Genomic DNA, 17,829 nt, shown 5'->3' with positions numbered 1-17,829 from the left:
AGCAAGCAGAAGGGAGTACAGACTAATGAGACTGATAGAAAGTGCAAAATGGCTAAGCAGGTATGGCAGAGGACAAATGCAAATTTGTAGAAGCATTTAGAGCTTTCCTGTTAGATGTCACCTAAAAGAAAATTAAATAATTTTTTTGAGAAAACAGAAGCAGTTGTATGAATACCAAGAGTTCAAATGGAAAGCCAGTATTAAGCAAAGAAGGTAGGGTTGAAAGGTGAAAGAAATATGTAGAAGGGCCACATAGGAGAACTGAATTTGAAGTCAGAAAAAGAAGTGAATAAAGATTAGTTGGGAGATATGATACCGGGAGAAGAATTTGAGAGAGTATAAAAAGACCAAGTCAAAACTTTTCCTTCTTAACAGAAGGATTTTTCTCCATGTGAACAACAGTTAACATGTTAGACATTGTAGAAACAGTTCACAGCAGTTCTTGTAAGTAACTAAATCTCACCAGAGAAAGTATTCCCTGCAATTTAATTCTTTTCTTTCATTTCTGTGGAGGAAACAGTTTATAGTTCCAAAGCTGAAAATTCAGTCTGTTGATGATCTATCCATGTTGGCCACATATAGTTTGTTTATCTGTATTTTTTTCATGAGGACTTGCTAGTTCAAAATTGTTTTTATTTGTGGAGCTATTTTTGTTTTCATATGTAATTAACATCATTTTATAATTATAGAATTACACTAGTGTGGTTTGTAATAATGAAGTACTGTGATTTTCTTGTAATTATCACAGGTGCAATTTCAGCCAAGGTTACAGTGTTTCCAACCTATCCAGTAAAATATGCTGCAGGACAGGATTTTTATTTAAAAATTGTGGATCCAATTGTTAATCTGCAAGGATGTGTGGTTAATGTGACAGGAAACGTAATTCCTCTGTTAGAAGCAGAGCAAATAGAAAAAACTGGAGGATATGAATATTTTGGTGGTGGTTTAGAATCTGGTAAGTTCATCATTTATTCAGAAATATTTGATTAAAATAGGATACTTTTGTGTTGCTTTTGACTCTATTATATTACAAATGATGTGTGTGCTCTATAGCGATTAAAGTAACACAGAAAACTATAATTAGAAAAATGATTATGGCAGATCCTGTAAAAATATATGTAGATATATATTAGAAATGATGTGAGAGACAGAACACATTGCCTGCGATGAGTGGCTCTATGACAAACAGCACTACTGATAAATTATGCCCAGAAATATAACAGAATGAAGAAAGAGGACATTTATAATTATTTTTGTGAGGACTGCTGCAGTATTCACCAGTATTCATCTCTTATCTTTAATAATGATTTTGTGTCTTGTTTCTATTGTGTCTTGATACATACTTTAAATGCAGTGTTATTTTACAGATACTAACTTTGTGACTTTGATTTTAATGGCTTTAACTTAACTTGCTCTTATTTAAGCATGAAACATTAACAGATGGGCGAAGTCTTGCACTAAATAGATGTTTTGCACATTTAAAAAAAACTGATTGATGATCGTCAATGCAGTTAAACTTTCACTTACCTGTGTTATTTCGTTACTGATGATAGTTGTAACCAGTTGTTATTGCACAGCTTCTTCAGGTATCTCAGCTGTTTCAGTAAATTCACACACCTAATGCTTTGCACATATTCCAGGTTTAAATAATGAGCACAATTTCTTGCTGAATTCACAACAAATACAACATTTATTTCTGTTCTTTCAAATACATCTCTTGCAGCCACACCATGGTTCAGTCATGACTTTTCATAACAATTGTTGCAACTGACTCAGATTTTGACTTCACAACTTGTGTTGCACAAATGATATGCGACCACCCAAGATGACATGAAAACTATAGGTATAGCAAACAATTATATTTTCTCAGGGCTCATGCCACATTAAATAAAACCAATAAGATTTTATTGCAAAGACATGATGAATGAACCTTCAATGATTTTTGTATACAATAACATATTTGATTTTAACACAACGATTTTATTGAAAAATTTTCAATTTTTATATCATTATTTAATATGTTACATTAGCAAACAAATGAAAATATTTTTTGTTCACATTTTTTGAACATAACTATAAAACAAATGCAAAAATGCTTATGTATGACATTTGTATGCATCTGTGTCTTGAAAACTTTTTTACGTAAAATGTAAGTGAACAAACTGATGGTCATGAAAATTACAAAATGAGCAGACAGATACTGCATCATGAAAATAAATGAACAGACTAATACCTGCAAAGCAAAACGTAGATTGAACAAATGGGTACTCCTAATACTGTCACATGTTGCTGTAAATTACATTTTATGAAGTACATGCTTGTAACATGAGACAAGTAATTATGCGCTACGAGCTATAGACCACTATACACTACACATAACTATATATAAAACAAACAATGGAAAGTCTAGGTTTGAATATCAACAGTTATGAAAAGGATAGATTGCTATTCACCATAAAGATGACACATTGAGTTACAGACATGCACAATGAAAAAACTATTACACTAAGCTTTCAGCCAAAGCCTTCTTCAGGAAAGAAAGAAAACTCACAGAAGCAGGCACATCTCATGCACACCTGATCACTATCTCTGGTCCTCTTGCCACACAATGTTTCAAAGCACACAATGATATTCAGTACATACTGATTTACAGAATATAATACAAGGTGTCCCAGAAATGTGACAAATTTTGAGGGGTCGTAGAGGATGTCTTAAGTAACATATCGACGATAGGAACCTGTGTCCAGACATCATCTAACAGCGTTGCAGTGTGCCAATGTTATAAGCACCGGTGCCAGCTATGAGGCCACCCTTTCAGCAGCAAATGTGACTTTGTATGCTGACGGACCATAGATAGAACAGCTCACAATGTTGTTTGTTAATCAGTGCTCACAACTGATTACTTGATCATCATGAAGAAGATGGAGCTAGCTCCTGCATAGAAAGGCCTTGTCTCATACAAATGCAAAGCTCTGTTTCCATGGTGGATAATGGCTTCAGCCATGGGTTTCCATCTGCAGTTTATTTTTCTCCTGTATTCTGGAAAACGCTGGAGATTTTAGAATGATGACGTTTCCAGACAAGGGTTCCTATCCTTGATTTGTTTCTCAAGACACTCTCTACAACCCCTTGACGTTTTCCACAACATTTCTGGGACACCTGTATTATATTCTGTAAATCTGTATGTACTGAATATCATTAAGTGTTTGGGAACACTGTGTGCCTAGAGCTATGTATATGTAGCATAAGCTTGGCAAAGAACTAACACAGTGTTTAAAAAATAGTGTTATGGCATATATTATTATCATAAATTGTAAATGAGTGGCACAGTATAAAATTGGATCTAATATTGTTTCACATTCTCTTAATATTATACATGAAATTCATTAGTCACAGCGTGAACAAGTAACTTCATCTTATTGCTTGTTCGTATAATGAACACATTGATAAAAAGCCACAATGACTGTCTCTTCTGATGTTTGAACTCCTCAAAAGTTAAATTTGATAGAACCTTAGCCATTCTTTCTGGTAATTATCTGATTTAACACCAAATCTGTATTTTCTGTTGCTTGGAATGTGCCAGAGATAACTCGAAATCCTGTCATTTAAAAAGTTACAACCATATCTTTTCCCACATACTATAAGTTTCTTGTCACTTATTCCTCATTTTATCCTTTGTGGGATGTTTATGGGACAACCTCCATCCCATAAAGGATAAAATGGAAAATAAGTGACAAGAAAGGTAAGGTTACTGCTCACAAAAAATGAATATATACATTTTGTCAGATTTTAGGTACTGTTTCTTGTTGTAACCAGAGAGAACATTGTCTATTCATTGCTTTTATAATTATTCGTTCATTCACTCATTCATTTTTTGTGTTCCATGCACCACATTATTAACCTGTTGAATCCTGTGCGGCCAGCAGTGGCCACATGCTCTACAATGTTAATCACAGTATATCTTTCGGGTGGCGTGTAAAGTTGCAAGAAACCAATTTCAAAGTGTTGATCAAGATATTGTACCTGATTTCCTGTACAGTGGTGTCAGCTCAATCATGAAATACAAATAAATGCACAGTACTGCACTGCATACTGTACTAAACATAGTGAAGCATGTCGACACCAGTGGGCACATTGCATCAGGTGTGAACCTCCTGTGTGTCCACCAGCAATCACATGGCAATCAGCATTTTAAGTATGATCATTGCAAAAGTATGGAGTGCAATGTTTGTCTAATTATATATTAAAAGAACAAATCACCTATTAAGTAGGCCATTCAATTTTTAATAAATGTCAAGAGCATGAAGTTTTTCTGGATTTACTCAAAATCTCAAAAATTGTCCCAGTATTCAAAAAGGGTGACAAACAATGCCCCCAGGGCTACTGGTCAGTATCTGTCATGTTAGTACTTCAAAAAATATTTGAATCGCTCGTGAAGTGCAATTAAGAAATAATTTTGAAGAAAAAAGGAAAGATGATCATGACCTTCTTTACAACACTCAGTTTGGCTTTTGACCAAGTTAAAATACTTTAGAACCTGTTCTGAAAGTCAGTGATAATATTTTAACAGATTTTGAAAATTAGAAGATGGTAGCACTTTATTATATGATCCAAGTAGATTTACTACATTCCTTTCAACATATTGTAGTTTTTTGGTGTACACACATCTACATTAGCAGTAATTTCCTCCTGTTAAAAACTGAACCCTGTTTGTCTTAGAAATAGACATTCCCTCCTAAGTAAAAGTTAATGCTGGTCTTCCACAGGGCTCTGCCATTGCCTGCTTCTGTTTCAATGTGGCTGCCAATTACCTGCTCCATTGTGTGTTACAGTCTGTTATCTACACTCATGCTCATAAATTAAGGATAATTGCAGAATGTGGCACCACACAATGTGCCACTACACAAAACTGGTGCTAATAGCATAGGCACATAGGGAACACACACAACACAGATCTGTAAGTCCATGGTATTGGTGATAAGTTGAAAAAACCATCCCAAAACACATATGCTACAAAACGCCACTGTTCCCTGCACATGTACCCCAACATCAATATGGGATATAATCACCATGCACATATACACAGGCCGCACAACAGGTTGGCATACTCTGGATCAAGTGGTCGAGCAGCTGCTGGGGTATAGCCTCCCATTCTTGCACCAGCGCCTGTCGGAGCTCCTGAAGTGTCGTAGGTGTTTGAAGAAGTGCAGCAAAACATCGACCGAGAGCATCCCAGATGTGCTCAGTGTGGTTTAGATCTGTCAAACAGGCAGGCCACTCCCATTCGCCTGATATCTTCTGTTTCAAGGTACTCCTCCACAATGGCAGCTTGGTGGGGCCGTGAATTATCATCCATCAGGAGGAAGGTAGGACCCACTGCACCTGTGAAAAGGCGGACATACTGGTGCAAAATGATGCCCAATACACCTGATCTGTTAGAGTTCCTCTGTCAAAGACATGCTGGGGTGTATGTGCACCAATCACAATCCCAACCAACACCATCAAACCACAACCTCCATACAGGTCCCTTTCTAGGAAATTAAGGGGTTGGTATCTGGATCCTTGTTCACACCAGATGAAAACCCAGTGAGAATTGCTGTTCAGACTATACCTGGACTTGTCCATGAACATACCTGGGACCTCTGTTCCAATGACCATGTGCTGTGTTCTTGACATGAGGCTTTATGGGCTCTCCAGTGACCAAGGATCAGTGGAATGCACCTTGCAGGTCTCTGGCCGAATAAACCATGTTGTTCAGTCGTCTGTAGACTATGTGTCTGGAGACAACTGTTCCAGTGGCTGTGGTAAGGTCCCGAGCAAGGCTACCTGCAGCATTCCATGGCCGTCTGTGGGCACTGATGGTGAGATATTGGTCTTCCTGTGGTGTTGTACACTGTGGACATCCCATACTGTAGTGCCTGGACATGTTTCCTGTCTGCTGGAATCATTGCCATGATCTTGAGATCACACTTTGTGGCACACGGAGGGCCTGTGCTACGACCTGATGTGTTTGACCAGCCTCCAGTCACCCTAATATTCTACCCCTCATAAAGTCATCAATATGTGTTCTTTGAGCCATTTTCAACACACGGTCACCATTAGCACATCTGAAAATGGCTGCACACTTACTCGCTGCACCGTACTCTGACATGCACCAACACACCTCTGTGTATCTGGACTGATTTCAGGGCCACCGTGCAAAGACCGCAGGTCAAATGCACTGCATGGTCATACTCCAAAATGATTTAAACCCACAAACCACCCACCAGAGCGTTGTTTCAACATGTATCAGCATTATCCTTAATTTATGAGCATGAGTTTACTATGCTGCTACTTAAACTTCAACTGCTTTGCATTATAACTTTGGAACTCTTGACAAGAATACAGGGAAAACACCTAACTTTGCATTAAAGTGGTTTGCAGCCAAAAAACTTGTTTTTAATCCAAACAGAGCATGGCAGCTACTTTTAGGTTTATCTAAGAATACAGAAAATAAATGTATCAAAGTTCAAGGAATTCATATTGACACTGAACTGAGTCAGGAAAGAAACATTATATTTCATCAGATACTTTATAAAAAAATCTTTGTGTAAATGCTAGATGTCAAGGTGCTAGCAAACAGTTATTAAAAGTAAATATATTATGATATATGGTACTTATTTTTTTCATAAGACAACTAATTTTTCTACTTGCTTGTAATAGGTGAATGTGGAGTGAGAGCAACTCAACTACAGAAAGAACAAAGTGGAAATTGGGCTCTTATGGCAACAAACTCAACTGGCACCTATTCAGGTTCCTTAATTGTTACTGTTACAGGTAATAACATTATAAATTATAAAATATTAGCTGCTCTTGTTGTGCTATGGCAGGTTTCTTATTACTGAAATGCTGTTCAGATTATTAACACATTGTTCTGAATGCACAAGCTGAACAAATCAAATAACTATAAGCAAAATATGTTTGTACTGTTTTCAGAACTGAGTACATGAAATGATACATACTTTGTCACTCCCTGGAAAGTTGCTGGCAAACTACACACACCAAGGACTGAAGTTTCTTGTCAGCCATGGTCAAATAACGTAGAAGTAGTCTGCTGTAGTGGAGGGCTAAGTATCTTTATTTATCAGGAAACAACAGCACCAGTGACCAATTGCAACTTTCTTGTCTTGCGTTCCACAAAAAGTTGGTTTGCCTGTCTGTGTATAGCACTGAAAGAATTTTGCAGTGGAGAAATATTTGGTTCAGCTTGTGCGCCTGTCTGTGTATAGCACTGAAAGAATTTTGCAGTGGAGAAATATTTGGTTCAGCTTGTGCCTGAATGAGTGACATCACCTGCATTGTGAACAATTGTTGACAGTGAAGCTGTGCCCGCAAGGCACTAGAACAGTGGTGACTATCACCTTTGCCCTGCTTGCCATGTAAACTTACAGTATCATTGTGGCCTTCATGTCCACACAGAAAGCAACCAATGTTATGGCATGGACAATACTTACAATCGTGCCTTGAAAAACACAGGCAATGATTTTTTCCTGGAGTTTTGTAACTCTCTCCATTTGCTACAAGACTGAAAGTTGTTACTTCTACTGTTCTTACTGTTTGTCTGAACACTATTGTTAATTACTTGAACACTATGATTTATATGGTACCGAGTGTCTGGTGCACTATGAACAAAAGAAATACAATGAGCCTCAAAATCAATCTCTGCTGAGTCCACAATTGTTTGAGATTCCACAACAGATAGTACTGGTTTTAAATCAGGACCTGACAGTTTTAGAGATGCAGTGTGAATGTATTCGTTGGATAGATTCTGCATAATAGCATCGCTTACAATTACTTCACATCATTATGCCACATGAACATTTAAACTTGCAATGTCTGGTGAGAGCTCTGAGTTCTACTGTCTACTGTCTGACTGTCTGAGCAGACTGCTTCTTCGGACAAAAAAATTTAAACCTAGCAGCTGCTACGTGGCCTTTGATGTCAAAATAGTCATCTAACAATATCACAATGGTGCCATGTGTGACTTTCTCAGGAACAGTTTCTGTGCAATGTTTAACACAAAGTTTGTACACGTTGGGACCAACAGTGGACAAAAAGTAAGTTCTACATTCTACAACTATTATTATGCAGGCAGCAAGTGTGCCTCTAATTGTGATCTGTAGACTAACTATTCTTTGTCCTTGCTTTGTTATGGGTGAAATTATGGAGCAGCTACTGGAAACAATGAAACCACCACTCCTTCAGAAAGAAAATCTCATATTATGGTTTGACACAGTCTTTGCCACAGGACAGCTTGAGAATTTACTACAAATGTCATTGACTGTGAAAGCATCACTTGATGCACAGATTAACAAAGCTGTTCTTGCACAGTACAGAATGCAACATTTACATAAGTACATTTCATCAGAAACTTTAACTCACTGTTCTACATGATGATGTTGGCTGCCGTAGGTGATGTCTTGAATTGGGCTGAGCTCTTACATGCTCAGCACTATACTGACCTCAGTGAGAGGGTGCTGCTATGCTGAGAGCAAGGAATAGTCTTCAGGAGGTCCTTCCATTGGTTGATGCAGATTGCAGAAAACCCTTGATAGTGTCTGTGGTATCAACTCGTGTTGCTGTGTTTGCGTGACACCGCAATCTCTAGGTGACACCTCATAATCACTCCTATAGCTATGAAACCACCACGCTTTCAACAAGAAAATATCATATTATGGTTCACACAATTAGAAAGTGAATTTATCCTTGGATGAATGACAGAAGATGAAACAAAAGATAGCTACATAATTTCTCCTCTTAATGTATACTTGTTCACAGAGTCACAAAATATTCTAGTGTCACCAACAACCACTCACGGTCAAATACAATGCTATTAAGCACATTTTGGTCAACTGCTTGCCACAACTGGAGGCTAAGTGACTCAATGAACTGTTAAGAATTGAGGGGCTTCAAGACTGTTGCTATGCCTATTTGTGTTCTTCAAACACAAGGAGGACATGCAGCAGATGATGACCATATTTCTTTATAGCTGACCCATTTGCAGTAAATGGGTAATTGTCATCAGTAGTACATTATTGTAGGCAGTCTGAAGTGGGTACAGATTTCAGTACCCGTGTTGGTCATGAATCTTGGTGTAGTTGCACATTCAGTTACAAATAATCAACAATACCAGCTCCTCTTCTCTCTCCATCTCTGTCTTTCCCCTCCCTCTTCCATCTCCTCCTTTCCCCTCTCTGTCCCCATTGCCTCCCTCCCCCTTTTCTCTCTGACCATCTCTCTTCCCCCTCTCTCTGACCTTGAGCCTTGTGTACTGTTACTGCAAGTGATAATTGTATTGGGAATTGAAATTGCTAAAAATGAATGAGTAAATTGGTTGAAATTGTTGATAAATGGGGTATGAGAAAAACCTTTCAATCTGCTGGATCTATGATAATAGTAACTTCAAAGACAGTATTTTGCATCCTTTTAATCTGTGAATGTGTAGGATTGCAAAGTTAAGATTTTGTGGTAGTACAACAGTCATAAAAACAACTTTCCTATTTTCTGTTAAAACCAACTGTGAGGAAGAAACCATAAGAGCTGTGTGTACAATTTTTGTTTAAAATTACCTATGAGGAAATAGAATATATACTGGAGAAAAAAATTATCTAATGTTTTAAACGCCCTGCATCTGAGTAAAAATTATCTGTGAGATATCTTTCAGATATTTCTCTACAGCTGATACAAATTTATTTTGGAACCAGGTATTGCAGATTTCCGTATTCGTCCATGTTTTCTTTTGATGAATGTAATGTCAGGGCAGTGATTTCTAATTTTTCAGATTTTTGAAAGCTACAGGTTTTGGTGATTTTCACAGTAATGTATTTTGCTTCCACAAGCATGGGGCACACACGACTTTCCAATTTCTGCTCAATTTTTCTTCCACTCTCAAACAGTATTTTTTCCCACCCCTAATCCCAAAGCAATAGTTTTGGTTGCTATCCCCACAATCCAGTCACGTTACAGCGATATAGTTTCTGATTCATAGTCACTAGAAATCTTTTTTGTTTGTCACCCGTATTGGGTTCTAAATATAAAGGGCCACACAAAACAACAACTGGACAATGCACACACTTTTTGAAGTCTGATATACAGCTGAAGAAATAAAGAACACATGGTTGGCAACAGAGCTGCTGTCTGTGTTTGTTCGTTGTTCTTTGTGGGCATTAGAAAAGGGCTTGTTTGTTGAAGAGTGGTCTGCTACTTTATTAAATATTAACAGTATAGTATGTACCTTATAATTGTGACTCTAGATGTGCTAGAAGCACAAAAGACACACAATACATTTTGAAGGGCCTCACAGTTTTGTAGGTGGCACTTGCTTTCTAAAGCTTTGGAAAAGTACAGTACCTACAAAAAGATAATTCTCATTTCATCATGGAGAAAACAAAGGGCTTAATGGCCAATAGCTATAATTGTGTGAATCTTTTTGTTGTGCCTATTGCGACTCAGCATCTCCGTTATATGGTGAGTAGCAACCAGGTAGTAATGAGCTGGATAGTCAAGAGTCTATTGTATATTGAAAAATGTGTATCCTTTGTCCATCTGAATTTTTATTAGTGTATCAAGTAATGATTTTAAGGAAATCAGTCAAGAACTTTTTGAGGTTTCTGCTAACAATGTTTCTCCTTTCTATACCATATTATCTATGTCAAACAAATATATATCCTATGTCTGCCCGAATGTTTATTAGAGCATTATGTAAAAATTTGAAGTAAATTGGTCTAGTACTATTCAACGACCTATCTTTACTGTAGAGTGAAAATCTTGTTCTGGAAACATCCCCCAGTCTGTGGCTAAGCCATGTCTCCGCTATATCCTTTCTTTCAGGAGTGCTAGTTCTGCCAGTTTCGCAGGAGAGCTTCTGTAAAGTTTGGAAGGTAGGAGACTAGGTACCGGCAGAAGTAAAGCTGTGAGGATGGGGCGTGAGTCATGCTTGGGTAGCTCAGTTGGTAGAGCACTTGCCCACGAAAGGCAAGGGTCCCGAGTTCGAGTCTCGGCCCGGCACACAGTTTTAATCTGCCAGGAAGTTTCATATCAGCACACACCCCCCATCAGAGTGAAAATCTCGTTCTGGAAACATCTCCCAGGCTGTGGCTAAGACATGTCTCTGCAATATCCTTTCTTTCAGAAGTGCTAGTTCTGCCAGGTTCGCATGAGAGCTTCTGTAAAGTTTGGAAGGTAGGAGACGAGGTACTGGCAGAAGTAAAGCTGTGAGGACGGGGCGTGAGTCGTGCTTGGGTAGCTCAGTTGGTAGAGCACTTGCCCACGAAAGGCAAAGGTCCCGAGTTCGAGTCTCGGCCTGGCACACAGTTTTAATCTGCCAGCAAGTTTCATATCAGCACACTCTCTGCTGCAGAGTGAAACTCTCATTCTGGAAACATCCCCCAGGCTGTGGCTAAGCCATGTCTCCACAATATCCTTTCTTTCAGGAGTGCTAGTTCTGCAAGATTTGCAGGAGAGCCTCTGTAAAGTTTGGAAGGTAGGAGACAAGGTACTGGCAGAAGTAAAGCTGTGAGGATGGGGCATGAGTCATGCTTGGGTAGCTCAGTTGGTAGAGCACTTGCCCGCAGATGGCAAAGGTCCCAAGTTTGAGTCTCGGCCTGGCACACAGTTTTAATCTGCCAGGAAGTTTCATATCAGTGCACACTCCGCTGAAGAGTGAAAATCTCATTCCTATGTGTTACTTTGTTTCTTATGCATCTGAATTCCTTAATTTCATCTTCTTTATGCTCATGAATTATGATGTTAAGCTTCTTGCTGTTCTCATTTCCATTACTTTTGTCTTTGGTTTATTCTCAGTCTGTATCTGTACACGTAAGACTGTTTATTCCATTCAACAAATCCTGTAATTCTTCTTTACCTTCATGGGGCATAGCAATGTTACCAGGAAATCTGATTATTGAAATCCTTTCACCATGAATTTTATTCCCACTTTTGAAACTTTATTTTATTTCTGTCACTGATTCTTCGATGTATAGAATGAACAGTAGGGGTGGAAGACTGCATCCCTGGCTTACATCTGTTTGAATTTTAGTACTTCATCCTTGGTCCTCTAGTCTAATTATTCCCTCTTGATTCTTGTACATATTGTATATTATCAATCTTTCCCTATAGCTTACTGCTATTTTTCTCAGAATTTTGAACATCTTTCACCATTTCATACTGCTGAATGCCCTTTCCAAATCACAGTTCCTGTGAACGTGTCTTGATATTTCTTCAGTCTTGTTTCCATCATCAAGTGTAATTTCAGGGCTGACTCCCCAGTCCCTGTACCTTTCCTAAAGCCAAATTGATCATTGTCTAATAGGTCCTCAGATTTCTCTTCTATTATTCTGTATATTATTCTTGTCAGTAGGGTGGATGCGTGAGTTGTTAAGCTGATGGTATAATAGTTACAATTACCAGCTATTGCTATGTTTGAAATTATATTGATGATGGTTTTCTGAAAAGCTGATTGTACAAAGGTAATCCCAAAAGTAAGGTCTCCTATTTTTTTGTAAGTAGACCCTAGACCTGTTTATTTCTACAATGGTTTACATCAGCTTACAGCTTGAACATTTAGCTATTTTTCAACATAATCACCACTTCTTTCGATGCATTTTTGTAGATGCTGTGGCAGGTTTTGTTTGCCCATGTCATACCAGCTTGCTGCCATGCTGTTTACAAAGTTATGAACCTCTTCTTTCACCTTGTCATTGGAGGTGGATCACTGGGACCACAATTAACACTGACAGGTACTGTGAGACTCTGAAGAAACTCAAATGGGCAATTCAGAACTGGAGAAGAGGAATGTTGAGCAAGGGCATACACATTCTCCATGACAACACTCGCCCACACATCGCTCGGCAAACCGTTGCTCTCCTGCAACAGTTTCAGTGGAACATAATCACCCACCCACCCTATAGTCCTGACTTGGCACCCATTGACTATCACCTATTCCCTAGATTAAAAGAAAATTTGGCCGGAAAGCTATTCAGCTCCGACAACGAGGTGAAAGAAGAGGTTCACAACTTTCTGAACAGCATGGAGGGAAGCTGATATGACATGGGCATAAAAAACTGCCACAGCATCTACAAAAATGCATTACAGAAATAGTGATTATGTAGAAAAATAGCTAAATGTTCAAGCTGTAAACTGATATAAACCATTATAGAAATAAACAGGTCTATGTACTTATAAAGAAATGGAGACTTTACTTTTGGGATTACCCTCGTATGTTGCCTGACTCATAGATTCTACACCTGAAACTGAAAAGTAATTTGGTTACCACTTCCCCCAATGATCTTAGAAACTCCAACAGCATGTTATGTATCCCTTCTACCTTATTTGATCTTAAGTCCTCCAAAACTCTTTTAAATTCTGACTCTAATACTGAATCCCCTGTCTCTTTCATATTGATTTCAGTTTCTGCTTCTGTTACGTCTTCAGACAATTTGTCTCTTCCCAGAAGCCTTCAGTGTACTCTTTCCACCTACCTGTTCTCTCCTCTGTGTTTAACAGGGGAATTCCCATTGACTCTTAATTATGCTGCCCGTGCTTTCCCTTTGACTGCATTAAAACCCCCATGACTATTAGATTTTCAATTCCCTTTAAGTACTGAATTACTCATTCAATATCTTCATATACTTTCTCTATTGCTTCATTTTCTGCTAGTGATGTAGGCATCTATACTTCAACTATTGTTGTCAGCATTGGTTTGTTGTTGATTCTGATGAGAACAACTCTTATCACTGAATGGTTTGTGGTTACTCACTTTCTGTCCTACCTTCCTATTCATAAAAAAATATATAAATATAGCAATTATTCTTTCAGATCTTCCAGTTTCTCTATCATGTTCAGTCTTCTGACATCCCATACTATGATTTATAGTGTGTTCATTGATTATTCCATCTTTTTCTCATTCTTACCTCCCCCTTCACAGTCTCTCCCCAGATATTCGAAAGGGGGACTAAACTGGAATCTTTTGCCAGTGGAGGGATCATTGTGACACTCTTTTAGTTATAGGCCACAGAAGGACAACATTGGCGATTTAGTGTACCAGATTGAAAGATTTGGAGGTCAGTATGTCATGCAACATTATGCCTCCTCACATTGTAACACCTGGATGACCAAATTATCATGTTCGACAATGTTCCTTGGTGGGCTACATATTGTCACCTGTCACCATATTGGGGTATGTCCAGAATCACTACGCAAACTGAATCTGCTCTCATCTGAGAAGAGCATGAGACCCCTGTCCTTATTGATTCAATACCTTTGCTACCGAAATCACAAATGATGTCGCCAATGTGCGGGCGTCAACGGAACATGATGTGCCGGTTATCAGACAAAGAGACCACTCCCACGCAGTTGACACGCCACTGTGAAGTGTGAGATTGCCTGCCTTGCAGTTTTGATAAATGTGATTGCAAATGTGCCCACTGTTTGATGTAGGTCCCTTCTTACTTATTGCACACTGTAACAGTAATCTGCTGTTGTAGTTGACTATGGCTGACCATTCCTCTCCTTCGGGCAGCAGTACCTATGGTTCAGAACACTCCCCATCATGTGAAACAGTGCTGTGTGCAATACCAATTTCATGGATTACACTCATTACACTTTGTGCTTCTTCCACTTTCCCAATTATTCTTCCTTGTATGAAGTCATCCAAATATTTTCTCTGAACATGTTGTAATGAAGAACACCACCACAGTGCACTGTAACTTCTCACTGATTGAAACACACTGTCTCTTTGAGTTCCTTCAGCTGCCTCGTGTTGTGAGGCAAGGCTTTTCACACTGTAGTCACATGATCTCACACAGTGGAATGTACAACTTTCTGTATATGACTGGGAGACATCTAGCAACATCCTCCTTCACTTTCATTCATTTTCCATCCTTTAGTTTTGCAGAGCAGTGTACATGAAGTTGACTAAACTTGCTGCTTGATTTTGTTTAATTTTTTATTATTTTGAAGGAATGTTTGATTTAATTTACACTATTATTTTTACTTGTCAGGACTGTAGCATGTGGGCATCTGGGATGGTTTTCTGCATGTAAAATGATAAATGCCAGGGTTCAGGGAAAAAAATGGCACATGGTACAGAAAGAGCATTTTTTCCTCAATAGGAAGGACTGGTGGACGCATCAAGAGAGTTAAGGAAGCTCGCAGGCAAGAGAGTGACCCGCTGTTGTGACCACAACCTCACCAACCCTCTTGCTTACCTCACACGATGGCACCTGGTCCTCACAGTGGTGGGTTTGTGGCAGAAGCTTGGCGTTTCTCACTTAGCAATACTGTGGTGGTGTCCCTGGTTCAGTGTAATAGTATGGGAGCCAGCCACAGGTATGACGAGGTAGTTTACGTAACTGCTCATGTATTGCCTGAGGCTAAGTTAAAATGATGGAAGTAGAATACAATAAAATTTTTGCCATTATTGCCCGTTACCATGTACAATTCATTCCCCCTTCCATAAGAGCCTTTTATGGATCTATGATTGTTACAATGTTTGACACTCATCTCTCTTAAGGAGCAATTCAAAGCACAAAAAGTTTTTTTTTTTTTTACTTATGTGGAAGGAAACCAATATTTAGTATTTTTTATTTAAAAGGGGGGTCTTAAAACTGATAGAAGGATAAATTCTCATTTAAAAAAAAATTGATTATGATATATACAATTGGGCCATTGGGCCAGGGAGTACAAAGTTTTTGTTTTTACTTTACAATATCATGATCCATTGGTGTCACTTGAGTCATTCATAAATAGAAGTATGTGGTGATATAACATCTTTTCTACACACTTTGGAAAGCCATCATAGTTGGTGCAGCAGCAAGTAGTTAACCATATGCACGGAACCAAGGCACAGTGGCAGTGACCAGCTGGGCTGCAGCTGAGCTGAAGTGCATTGTCACCCAGGCGTCATTATACAGACCTGGAGTCGAAGTGATTAGAGGGCTGGCTGGTTGAATGAGAGCATGTTGAATACCAGTGACTATATCACTCGTAGGCGGGAATTGCGACAATGGAGGCTCAAGTGACTCACAACAAAAACAGGAGGTAAACTAACAATAAGAGATAGATACTAATACAGAACAAGCCTGTAAGAGGCGTAATTGGCAATTGAAGAAACCAAGTATCAAATGTTTTCATTACAAGTAGGTAGTTTATTTTTACTCATGGTATCTGAAAACTACTTTTCCGTAAACTGTTTTTAACAAATTTGCTTAAAACTTGAGCAGACAGCTATACAAAACTCTGTAGCTTAACATATTGGGAGGGCCATGCCTGTGAAGTAGTGTGACTCATCAGATGTTACCCACGGTATTCACCATTTGGCTGGAGATCTGGTACAAACTGTGGTAGTGGCTTGCAGGATTTACAGTAGCCATATTTATACAAAATCCACACAGTGATATCAATGACCATTAGAGCTACAGGTGCAGAGGTAATGCTTGGAATGACCACTTGATTGGAGTAACTCTGAGTGTGCCATTCAGCAATGTGCATGGTAGTGCAGTCAAGAGTAATTTGTCCACGTCCCTTGACGAGTAGTTCACTTATGGACTCTAAGAGATAGCTCCGAGATGTGTTGGATAACACCAGATAGTCGTTCAATTGTGGTAAAGGTACTGGTACTTCAGGCAGTTGCAACAGGAATGGCCTAAGACTAACATTATGTATCTAAAGCAAATGAGCTGAAAATTTAATAGTAGTGGTGATTATGTCACACAAAGAAATATTAAGTAAAAGACCGCTGTCTGCAATTGTGATATGATATGTCTGGGACATGGCCATGGGCTGGTAGCAAGTTAAAAAATATTGTAATAATAGGTTGATGCATGGAATATATTGTACTATTGGCAACAGGGGTGGACCAAGGTCCACGCATTGTCAGAGCAATGTGAGGGCAAGGAGGCATGGTAGTTTTTCCTAGAAATAGTGTAAGTTCACAGCTCTTTACGCTAGTGTTGACTGATAAAGTAGGACACATGTAGTAATTAGTGTGTGGACAACACTTAAGGCTATCGAGATGCATGGTAGTGTGTTTTTGACAATCTCTGCTAATTACCAGGATGTCATTTATTTTACAGAGTATGTGGTTTTCAATTGTAGGCCAGTTAACTGGGAATGGGTGTAAGTGGTAACATTCAAGCTCGCAGTTGGTACAAGTAATAGGTAACAATATCTGTGCACAAAGCTTGCTTGCTGATCATGACAAGTGTACCTGAGCGGCAGAGTAATATTGTGATAGAGTTGGTTGTCAAATGGGATAAATCATCTGTATGGGTGGCTAAATGGGATGAGATGCACTACGTGATCAAAAGTATCTGGATACCTGACTGAAAATAACTTACACGTTTGTGGTGCCCTCCATTGGTAATGCTGGAATTCAACATATGGTTGGCCCACACTTAGCCTTGAGGACAGCTTCCACTCACGCAGGCATACATTCAACCAGGTGCTGGAAAGTTTCTTGGGGAATGGCAGTCCATTCTTCACTGAGTGCTGCACTGAGGAGAGTATCAATGTCGGTTGGTGAGGTCTGGCATGAAGTCGACATTCCAAAACATCCCAAAGGTGCTCTATAGGATTCAGGTCAGGACTCTGTGCAGGCCAGTCCATTACAGGAATGTTATTATCATGTAACTACTCTTCCATAGGCTGTGCATTCTGAACATGTACTCGATTCTGTTGAAAGATGCAGTCACCATCCCCGAATTGCTCTTCAACAGTGAGAAGCAAGAAGATGCTTAAAACATAAATGTAGGCCTGTGCTGTGATAGTGCCATGCGAAACAACAATGGGTGC

At 38.9% G+C, this 17,829-nt stretch overlaps 1 protein-coding gene across 1 annotated transcript in view; it reads left to right on the top strand.

Moving 5' to 3' along the window:
- The first annotated feature begins 407 nt into the window (after positions 1–407).
- Positions 408–17,829, top strand: part of LOC126252561 (uncharacterized) — a 261,987-nt gene continuing 244,565 nt past the window's right edge. Inside the window, exons 1-3 of the mRNA XM_049953461.1 lie at positions 408–444; positions 749–955; positions 6,703–6,816. Of these exons, the coding sequence (XP_049809418.1) occupies positions 408–444; positions 749–955; positions 6,703–6,816 (358 nt within the window). The remainder of the gene's footprint in view (positions 445–748; positions 956–6,702; positions 6,817–17,829) is intronic.

Source organism: Schistocerca nitens, chromosome 4 (assembly GCF_023898315.1).
Source record: "Schistocerca nitens isolate TAMUIC-IGC-003100 chromosome 4, iqSchNite1.1, whole genome shotgun sequence".
NCBI lineage: Eukaryota > Metazoa > Arthropoda > Insecta > Orthoptera > Acrididae > Schistocerca > Schistocerca nitens.
Note: the sequence above shows the minus strand (reverse complement) of the source record. Positions and strands in the feature narration are given on the sequence as shown.